This window comes from Grampus griseus (assembly GCF_964374135.1).
Source record: "Grampus griseus genome assembly, chromosome: 17".
Classification (NCBI taxonomy): Eukaryota; Metazoa; Chordata; class Mammalia; order Artiodactyla; family Delphinidae; genus Grampus; species Grampus griseus.
Genome location: NC_139011.1, coordinates 34,100,421 through 34,111,661, shown reverse-complemented (window position 1 = coordinate 34,111,661; position 11,241 = coordinate 34,100,421). Strand labels below are relative to the sequence as shown.

Sequence of the window (11,241 nt, the reverse complement as noted above, 5' to 3'; positions counted from 1 at the left end):
GGGGCCCCATCCCAACTCAAGGTGAATGAAATCTTATATGGTTCTGAGAGCAGCTTTGTAACTCCAAGGAGGGTCTCTGGAGACCATGACTGTGCACAGTTCTCATGGTAACCAAAAGACTATGACATTCTTAGAGGGTGGTGAGGTCATAGAACCCAAGCTTTAAAGTAAGTGAATCATGTGTGCCTCATTTCTTTTTAAAAGAAACTTCTGAGAAGAGCTTAGAAGAATTTTTCTCCCCCGAGTGCCATTTCTCAAAGGTACTCACAGAACAATAAGGTGTGACTGTAATGGCTGCACTGAGTTGTCTTCTGGACAGTGTTAGAAGGGACATAAAGAAGGTGGACAGAGAACTAAGGCAGTTGAAATGCATTGACGAACTCAGCACACGATGCCTGTGTGACTTATACATGCACCCATATTGCTGCTGTGACTTGCACCCGTACCCGTACTGCCTGTGCTACTCAAAGCGATCACAGTCCTGCGGCCTGTGTGATTTCTACCCATGTTGCCTGTGTGATGCCAAGCTTTACTGTCTTCGCCCGTCTCTCAGAAGTTTGGAGAGGAAAGCCATTAGAGCCATAGAAGATGAAAAGAGAGAGCTTGCCAAGTAAGAGAACTTCCTAAGATTTTTATAGTTGGTATATTAGCTTCCTAAGTTGGAAAAAGGGGGGGAAAGTGTGACAATCGATACTTGAGCAAAGATGAAATGGGTTCAAGATAATGACTCTGGTGACTTAACAAAGATTTAAAAAAAGAAGAGTAAATGGGCCCATGATGGGAATTGTAAGATTCTCAAAAGACAGTGTAATGATGTCGATTGGCAAGGTTGTTTTCGGCTTGTAGCAGGAGTGCCAATGTGATAAATAATGTGGCTTTAATGAGAGAAAGAAACAGGGGGTGTCATTAAAAAGCTATTGGAAGCAGCAAAATAAACATTTTTTCTGGTTATGAGTAAAGTGATTTGAGTATATTTCGGCTTACAGAAATGACTTTGGGAGAAGTAATAATAATTGATCAAATCCTTAATGTTTGCCAGAGGCTTTACGAGCAAGGGAGCAAAGTGAACAATAGAGGCATTTATATGGTTTTGTAGGAAATCCTTTCTCCTACTCCCCAACTCTTGATGACTTAAAATTCATCTGGAATTGGGTTTATTGTCTGCCTCCCCCTTCAACTGTAGCAAAGATTGTGCAAATAAACTACAGAACTGAGAGCTGCAGTTTTCAGAATAGAGTTGAAAAGGTTTTAATAGAATTGGATAATTTTAAATGCACTTTAAAATTTTGGAGGTTTGATCACATTTTATTTTTTGCCTGAGAAAGCTTTCTTTTTCTGTCTACATATGCCATTTAGTCTGTTACTATGATGAAAAAAAATGGTTGAAAACACTGTCCCCTGGTTAAATAAATTATGGTACACCCATACATTGGGATGATATGTAAATGTAAAAAGGACTGATGAAGCATTTTAAGTATTGTCATATTAAGTGAAAAGAGCAAGGTGCAGAAAAACTAAATATGCTACTATTTTTTAAAAGGACACAAATAGATGATCTTTTGTATTGAAATCTATGTGACACATAACATTGTGTAAATTTAAGGTGTGCAATGTTAATTTGATACATTTATATATTGTAATACGATTACCATTGTAGCGATAATTAGAAACTCTATTGTGTTACATAATTATCATTTCTTTTTAGTGGTTGGAATAATTAAGTTCTAGTCTCTTAACCACTTTAATGATTGTAATACAATATTTGTTGTCTATATTCACTATATCATGCATTAGAGCTCCACGACTTACTACTCACTGCCAGTTTGTGTCCTTAAACAACATCCTTCCTACCCCAATGATAGATTAATAGATTAGATGACAGATAAATAGATTAGATAGGTAGATAGATAGATAGATAGACAGATAGATGATAGATAGATAGAAAGTAGATGATGGATGGATGGATGGAGAGAGAGAGAGAGAATGAGGCCCTTGACAACTGTGACAGTGTTGTTTCCCTGGAAACGGCAGTAGGGCAATTATTGTCCAGGTCATCAATCACCAAAGGTCAGGAATGGGCCTCCCTCAATAGTCTAAGAGGGAACTATTGGCAATAAACTCATCTACACTCAATTTGAACCAGTTTTAATGTGTACTCCTTAGAGTATCAAGTTATATAAATTTCATGCAGTGTGAGTCGGGGTTCTTTTTTAAGTACTTGGTCTAAATGAAGGGTTACTTGTGAGCAGGTGTGTCCACTTCCCTGTGCCTCTGAATACTCGAATACCCTTGATCCAAGTCTGCTCAGCCTTTGTCTCCTGGCTGTCCCTATTCTCCAGACTCTCCAGGTGAGTTCTTCACCACCTGGGCGCCCTCTGCCTACTCTGGGAGTCTCAATGATCTGCAGTGGACACAATTTCAGGCTTAATTCTTGGCAGTGTGGTTTTTACAAGAGGTAATGTTTTCTCTGGTTTGTCATACTTTTCCTGACAATGCTTGGATTTTTTGCTAATTTTTTTCTGTTGCCTGTGGCAGTATATGAATCTGCTGTTGTCTTCCTGGATCTCTGAACTGATAATCCAGAGTCCATTTCAGAAATGACCTCAGGCTTGCCCTTTTGCATCTCTCCCCAGCCACTTTTCTTCTTATTCATACCACCTTGGGAAACACTCCTATGCTCTATTTCTGACAGCTTGACATTTCACTAACCTGAAAAGCTTAGTACTACCTGCAAACCTAAATATTCAATTTTCTGAATATGGATGAAAATGTTAAACCCTGATCCAGCTCCAATCCCAGAGGACTCCTACATTAATATTTTTTTCAGTGAAATGCCTCTTTCTTCTTCTCTCTCAGCTCCCAGTCCATGACTAAATAGATCCAGAAATATCATGTTGATTCAATTTTTTAAAAAACAATCTTTGGTGTGAAACTTTGTCCAAGGCTTTTAGAATGGAGAAATCGTATTCACATGACCTTTTACCCCTTAAAGAGAAGGATAGCAGTTTGGTTAGGTTATGACATGTGCTTTCAGATGCCAGGCTGTGTTATCCAGAAGATTCTTTGCCCAGTGGGGAAGTAAGATTCCCTGGTCTATAGCTGCCATGACCCCACTGGAATTGTCTTTCTGTGTGAGAGTCTATGTGCTCTGTCTCTGGGTGCTCCTTTAATAACGGGCAAGAAGTTTTGAATAACCATATAATTCCCCCCAAGAGTCATTTGAGCCTTCCTGAGTGTGTGTTATTTGATTGATGCACGCGCGCGTGTGCTGCGTTTTTGGACTGGGTACAGAAGGTCCAATTCCTTTTCATTGTTTACTGAGCAGTTGCTTCAAAAGATACCTTGGCCGTATCTTCATTAGTAGAAACCCAAGTAAGTCCTTTCATTTCTTTAGCTTCTTTGATATTCTTTTTTCCTCCCCAAATTTCCTTTTGCACCCCAAGCACTCACCTTTTCCGACTCTTCCTTCCTTTTGATTGAGAGAGACTGGAGTGACTGAATTTGGTTTCCTTTGTAAGAAGGTAGATAGCTAGTGGGAAGCAGCCGCATAGCACAGGGAGATCAGCTCGATGCCCTGGAGGGGTGGGATAGGGAGGGTGGGAGGGAGGGAGACGCAAGAGGGAAGAGATATGGGAACATATGTATATGTATAACTGATTCACTTTGTTATAAAGAAGAAACTAACACACCATTGTAAAGCAATTATACTCCAATAAAGATGTTAAAAAAAAAAAAGAAGCCATGCAACCAGCCTGCTGTAAGTTTGCACCTGACTCACCTCCACACTTCGTGGGCTTCCTGTCTTCTGTACTCAAGTGCCAGAAGCAAAGTCAGCCCCTCCTCAATCCTGCCGTTATGAGTTTATTATCTAATTACCCCGCGGCAGAGTGGCTCTGACACCTGGCTTTAGTCCTTGCGGGCACATGAACCTTGATTTGCAGCTGCGCCTAGGAATGCACTGGGCTCAGCCCTGTGCCCTTTGCTGGTGCTTGGAAACTCATCCTGGGACTGTGCTTTCCATCTGCTCATCCAAGTATCCGTGGGCAGCCTGTGGCTCAAGAAGTTCCCTTGAAAAGCCCCCCACAAAGGGTACCATCTTCTGAAAACTTCAAAAACCTGCCCTCTGGTTTCTTGTTTACCCCTCACGCTCTGAGTATGAAGATTTCACTGAATCACTCTCACTGGGGGAGGCTGGTGACTGTTAGCCCTCAGGGTTGCATTCTTTGTGGTTTAGCCTTCCTGGGTCTTAAGCCCTCAGGGAATCTTTCCATCCCCCATCCTTTGACCCAAAGATCAGGGCATAGTCACACCTTGGGAGCCGCCAGAGAGGAACTCCGGGGCTTTTTGGCTTTACTTACTTTAAGGCTGGTGGCTGGTTGGCTTTCCCGCTGAGAGGAGAGTTCCGCTGTTTCCCTCTGTGTCCCTGCAGAGCTGGAAGCAAGTTGGGCCCCTTGGTCCCCTCTCATCACAATCTCTTTGTATGCAGAGGTCTCGGGGTGCCAAGAGTAGGAGTTGCTGCCCATCCAGGCCAAATGCATGTCCATTATTTGACCTTAGTGTTTAATGACACAGGACTCAGGGCCTGGTCGCTTAAAGCCTTGAATTTCAGGGAAGTCTGTGTAAAGCGGAGCCTGGTACAGCCTGTTAAAGAAATTTACCCTTTATTGAGTGAAAACCAAGTGCCTAACACTTCACCTTCATTTAATCCTTGTAACACCATGGCCATCTTATAGATTGATCAACCAGAGTCAGGGCAACGTTCATGATCATCAGGAAATGGGACAGCTGGGACCTGAAGCCAGGTTTGCCTGACTCTGGAATCCCTGTGCTTAATCACCTGGTTAGTGGTCCTGAGTGATCTTCCGACCAGGACCAGCAGCCAGCATCACCCGGAACTTGTTAGAAATGCAAATTCTTGGCTCCTCCCCAGACTGGCTGAATCAGAAAGTCTGGGGGTGGGGCCCAGACGCCTGTAATTGAACAAGCCCCGCAGGTGTTCAGATGCACCTGTATCGTGCCACTCTGCTCCCTTCTGCTCCACTCTGATACCCTTATTCAGTATCAACCAAAAGTCAGGAGGAGAGAGACAAGGCAGGAAATGGGAAGAAGGAGAAGAAAGAAGAGAGAGGGAAAGATGCGTTGGAAAGGAACAATTGAGCTTAATGGGTCTTTGGAGGGGTCTAAATTAGGAGAAAAAGTAAAGTACTCCAAGGAAACTAGAGGAAGGCCAGCCTCCCTTTGGTTCAGAGTAGAGATAGGCATTCTCATCATCCTCATTACTTTATTCGTCAGCCGGCTGAACCTGATTCATACCTTTGTGAAGATGGCTGGCGATATCCCTCACCTTTGCTGTGGGCAGTATCGCGTTCAGGAGCTTGGTCATACATTCAGGTGAAATTCAGCTTCAGCTGAGAGAACAGGTGACAGCCCAGAGTGGCAGACAGATGGCACTGCCCACCTGCTTTTCCCTAGCATTCCGAAGAGCCTTCTGCCACCAACCAAAGAGGCTGACTTGCCTCTGTTTACTATGACTAAGTTCCTCCCTGGTGATAACTAGTAGAGCAGGCCATCTCTCTTTGCCCAGAACCCCACAGAACCAAGGAAAATCGCATGTGGGGTGACAGGTACTTTGCCAGGCAGGAGTCAGGTTGCAACTTCAGAGTTAAATCTGATGAGTAAAATGAGGCTCCTGCAATTTCTCCTAAACCCACACATCCCCACTGATAACCCCTGGCCTAGAAGCAAAAGGAAGAAGAAATCTTGTCTAGCCAAGACTTTGGGGCAATTTCCTGAAGACCCACATTTGTGAGACCCCTGTTCAGCTGCTGCAGTGGGGACGGGGCTGGAGTGATACGAATAGAGGAAGAGGGGGAATCTAAGCAAAAACAAAAACAAAACAGAAACAACAAACTTATACTTCAAGACTCATATTGTAAGAGGAGGAGATAGATCTGGGAGCCAGCTTTGGCTTGTAGATCTGGCTCCCAGATCCATCTCCTGTAGAAGACAACAGGGCTTATGGGTATGTTAAAAAAATATTCCCTCTTTTTGCTTATCTGTATTTTCTGAGTTTTTTACAATGAACTTGTATAACTTAAGTAACAAAAAGAAGTAAATATATTAAAAAATTCAGCAAAAAAAGTAAGAATTAAAAATGTATCTCTAACCAATCACCCAGTCACAGTCCAGACTCCTCAAACCAGAAGAGCTTCTAGAAAGCATACATGCCAATACCTCCTTTTGGAGGCCAAAAGATTTGCCAGGAGTGAGTCTTAGAACACAGATTTTTTTTTTTTTTTTTTTTTTGCGGTACGCGGGCCTCTCACTGTTGTGGCCTCTCCCGTTGCAGAGCACAGGCTCCGGACGCGCGGGCCCAGCCACTCTGCGGCATGTGGGATCTTCCCGGACCGGGGCACGAACCCGTGTCCCCTGCATCGGCAGGCGGACTCTCAACCACTGTGCCACCAGGGAAGCCCTTAGAACACAGATTTTTTAAAAAAATGTTAAGGGATAAAAAGAAGAGCATTTCAGAGCATTAGGTTGTCTTTGGAAGGATCAGGCAATTAGAAAGAAAGTGGTCCCTGAGCAGGGCCAGAGCATTCAGGGCTGATGCCAGGCTGATGAGGTCCTCATGCCAAGAGCTCAGTCTGACTGATGGCTAAAATCATGACCTAGGCATTAAACAAGCCTGGATTTGAATCTAGGCTCTGCCATTCACCATCTTCACCAACTCCCCATCTACAAAATGGTGACAATTACACCTGCATGACAGGGTTCTTGTGAGGGTCAAATGAAACAGTGCCTCTAATGGCTTAACACTTTCCACGGCACACTGTGGGGAAAAAAAAAAAAAGAAAGAAAGAAAGAAAAAGATAAAACACACAACAGACAAAAGCCTAGCATCCTAACTACGTGGCAAGCACTAGTATAGATTCTTTTCATTCATTAACTAATTTAAGTCTCATGAAACCCCTAGAAATGGGTTACTATTATTGTCCCAATTTTACAGATGAGGAAACTGAGGCACAGAGAGGTTTAAGGAGCCTGCCCAAAGTTCCATAACTAATAAGAGGAGGAGCTGAGATTTAAATGCAAGAGAATGTGGTGATCATTTTGTAATGCATAGAAATGTCAAATCACTATGTTGTGCACCAGGAACTAACATAGTATTATAGGTCAATTGTACTTCAGAAAAACCCAACCCACCAACCAAACAAACTCATAGAAAAAGAGATGAGATTTGTGGTTATCAGAGCAGTGGGATGGGGTGGGGGGGATTGGATAAAGGTGGTCAAAAGGTACAAACTTCCAGTTACAGGATAAATAAGTACCAGGGATATAATATACAACATGATTAAGTAACAGTGCTGTAGGTTATACATGAAAGTAAAGAGTAAATCCTGAGTTCTCATCACAAAGAAAAAAATAATTTTTTCTATTTAATTTTGTATCTATATGAGATGATGGATGTTCACTAAACTTATCGTGATAGTCATTTCATGATGTATGTTGTCAAATCATTATTCTGTACACCTCAAATTCACACGGTGCTGTATGTCAATTATATCTCAATAAAACTTGAAGGAAAAAGAAAATGAAAAATAAATACAAGAGAAAGATCTGGAAGGCCAAGCACCCATCTGTTGTTAACAGGGGTTTACCTGTGAGGGAGTGTGATTTACATGGGAGGACTCTCATTTTTTACTTCTACACGCTTCTGTAAAGTTTGACTTTTCACAATGACTAGTGTTTATTACTTTTGCTGTTTTTCTTTTTTAAAAAAAGAGGTAAAAATATTGCTTGTTAAGCTGTGTCTGAGTTCCATGGTCTGAGCTTCTTCCTCCCACCCTTTCTTTTTCCTAAATTCCAGATTGAGAAGAACAACAAATAGAATTCTAGCCTCCTCTTGCTGTAGCAGTAACATTTTAGGATCAGTGAACGTGTGCGGCTTTGAACCCGATCAAGTCAAGGTGCGAGTGAAGGACGGAAAGGTGTGCGTGTCAGCTGAGCGCGAGAACAGATACGACGGCCTGGGATCGAAAAAGTACAGCTACATGAACATCTGCAAAGAGTTCAGCTTGCCCCCGTGTGTAGATGAGAAGGACGTGACGTACTCCTACGGGCTCGGCAGTTGTGTCAAGATCGAGTCTCCCTGCTACCCTTGCACGTCTCCCTGCAACCCCTGTGATCCCTGCAGCCCCTGTGACCCCTGCAACCCATGCTATCCCTGTGGGAGCCGGTTTGCCTGTAGGAAGATGATTTTGTAAAGTGTAGGAACCCAGGACTTAGTAGAGTCAGGTATCCAGCCCGGCAGCTCTTCCAGAGTTTCTCTCCCCCTTCCCATGGCCCGTGTTATTCAGGAACATAGAAAACTGAATACATAACTGCAATGCACTGGTGTGTGAGAGTATTTTGGTTCAACCCACCACAGAGCCCCGCCAGGTTAGTGGGCAACGGAAGGATGAACAGATGGGAACGGAGATGAATGGTGAGATCTGCCCTCCTGTGTGCTACTTTATACCCCACTACCGCCAAATCCCAGGAAAAGATACTTTTGGGGTGGGCATCCCCAGACACTGTTTTTCCAAATGATTTTGTGACATGACCTTGCCCAGAAATGAAACAGTCAAAGCAGAAACCAAGACTAGTTAGGGCTGAAGGCAAGCGCTTTTTTTTTTTTTTTTTTGCGGTACGCGGGCCTCTCACTGTTGTGGCCTCTCCCATTGTGGAGCACAGGCTCCGGACGCACAGGCTCAGCGGCCATGGCTCACGGGCCCAGCCGCTCCGCGGCACGTGGAACCCTCCCGGACCGGGGCACAAACCCGCGCCCCCTGCACAAGGCAAGCGCTTTTTCAAAGCTACTCCGGTAGGGAGTACTGGAGAGAAATGTGGTTGGAGTTTTGACTGGGGCAACGATGAGAGTACAAAAGTATGGGGGGAGCATGTTCACTGACAGAGGGTGGGGTGGCCATACAGCTGTTGTGTCTCAACATTCCTGTGATTTGGGGGAAGGGCCAGCTCTGGCTCAGGGTGGTTTGCAACCTCCTAAGGATTTATTTCAACTATCTGCTTTTCTCAAACCCTAAAACTCCTTCAAGGCACAGAAGTTCAGTCCAAAGTTCATGAGTGGAAAAGTACAGCTGTCATGAAATGAGAGCATAGTTCACCTGAACTTGGATCCTCATGGACACAGCCCGTCAGTAATTCGTGACCGCCAAGACAGAAATAAGGGTAAAGGAAGAGGGATGATGGGGAGGGCTCAGAATGAGGACACTGGCTGGTTACAGATCTGACTGTTACAGGGAATGCAAAACCCTCACGTTTGCACAGTAAGTCTTTTTCATTAGTCTCAGCTGCATGTGCGTTAAAGCCTTGGCTGCATATGGGAATCACCTAGGGAAGCTTTAAAAACACGGATGCCCGACTTCCCTGGTGGCGCAGTGGTTGAGAGTCCGCCTGCCGAAGCAGGGGACACGGGTTCATACCCCGGTCTGGGAAGATCCCACATGCCGCGGAGCGGCTGGGCCCGTGAGCCATGGCCGCTGAGCCTGCGCGTCCGGAGCCTATGCTCTGCAACGGGAGAGGCCACAACAGTGAGAGGCCCGCGTACCGCAAAAAAAAAAAAAAAGGATGCCAAACCATAAAGGTAAAAAACACAAACTAAACCACACACACAAAAAGAAAAAAAAATTTTTTTAAACATTTTAAAGAAAAAAGTACTGATGCCTGGGTCCCATCTCCAGAGATTCTAATGTAATAGATTTGAGGTGTGCAGCCTGGACGTCGAGAATTTTAAAAGTCTCCCCAGGTAACTGAATCACACAGGTAAGGTTGAGAAACTCTGGATAGGATCTTAAAGCTCTCAAAGCCCTTTTTCCTTAAAAGCTTCCTTCAAGTTCAATGTTACAGAATATTGATGGTGATAGCAAACACATTTTGCTTTCAGTTGAGGGAAGTACTGGCCCGCTAATACAGGTGGTGAATGAAAAACATTGAACATTTCAAAAATTTATTACCTAGCAGCTAGGTATAAATGAATGTTTGTATGTACCAAACGGTAGAGTTACCTTTATAAGTGTCTTGCCATACCTTGATGACATGTTCATAAATATTCTAGTTTCTAAGTAACACATTTTAAAAATGGATTTTGGAAAAATTTCATGCTGTGGAGTCAATGGAATCCCACTGGTGTCTTGAAAACGTAGGAATCTCTGTCCTCTGGAGGGTGCCATTCCAGGGCATGCCTGGTGACAGTTCATTATTTTATTCACCTACCCACCTGCTCACCCTCCTGTTAGTCCAGATTCAATTCATTCATTCACCAACCTGCCAGCCAGATTTATCAGTTTAAATGCCAGATATTGTGCTCTATAGCAGAGATGGAGAGAAATACCCTCTTCACAAAAGCCTCAGATTAAATTCAAGGTGGTGTTTGGGGGGGTTGGGAGAGGAGGGAGTTCCAAAGAAACTGAATATACAAGGGCTAGGAGAGGCCAGAGGGGCATTCCAGATGGGCCTTGGGCATTTCCAAGGAATGTACTGGTGACCCCACTGCCTCGCAGAACACCTTGGGGAAGCCTGGCCTGCGGTGGACTGGTTGCCTGAGTCTGCTCATCATCCTCACAGGCAAGTGTTTGTCTACTGAGTACCTGCTATGACGAAGCGCAGTGCCAGGAGCTGTTGTCAATGAGAAGTACCTTTCCAGGAACTTCTCACAGCGAAGGCAAGACTAACACCATGCTATAATTGTCAAAGGCTTTAAGTGTGCTTTAGACAATGTGTCAGTAACAGGAAGAGTCCTGGAGTCAGGATGCCAGACAGGGTGTCTGAAATCCAGCACTCACTGCTCCAGAAGCAACTGGTCCACCACTTAGAACCCCTTCCAGCAGATCATCTTTCTCTTTGCACTGTAGAGAGCTCCCCCAAGGGCATGGTCATGACCCTTTGCGGCTGGAATAACTTCTGCTCTTAGTGGAATGGGGATCACCAAGCATCAGAAGGTCTGAAATTTCCAGTCTGGAAGGTTCTGGAGGGAAAATACCCCTTTTCTTCTACTAAAACTTCAGTGACAACTGCATTTTCATACACTAAGGATAATGGCCTGAGAAGAATTTTACTCCAGTTTGTGATTTATTTATTTATTTTTGCAGAAAACAACCTTTTTTTTTTTTTAAACTCATGAATTTGTAGGTCAGAAATTCAGGAAGGGCTTGGTGAGATGCTTTGTCTTTGCTCCATTTG

General features: G+C 44.0%; 1 protein-coding gene across 1 annotated transcript; it reads left to right on the top strand.

The window, feature by feature from the left end:
- Positions 1-290: 290 nt before the first annotated feature.
- ODF1 (outer dense fiber of sperm tails 1) lies at positions 291-8,267 on the top strand (the record flags this gene model as incomplete). The annotated part of the gene is made up of 2 exons (XM_082675271.1): positions 291-610; positions 7,871-8,267. The coding sequence occupies 2 exons, from the start codon at positions 291-293 to the stop codon at positions 8,265-8,267; spliced, it is 717 nt and encodes a 238-aa protein (XP_082531397.1).
- Positions 8,268-11,241: the final 2,974 nt, after the last annotated feature.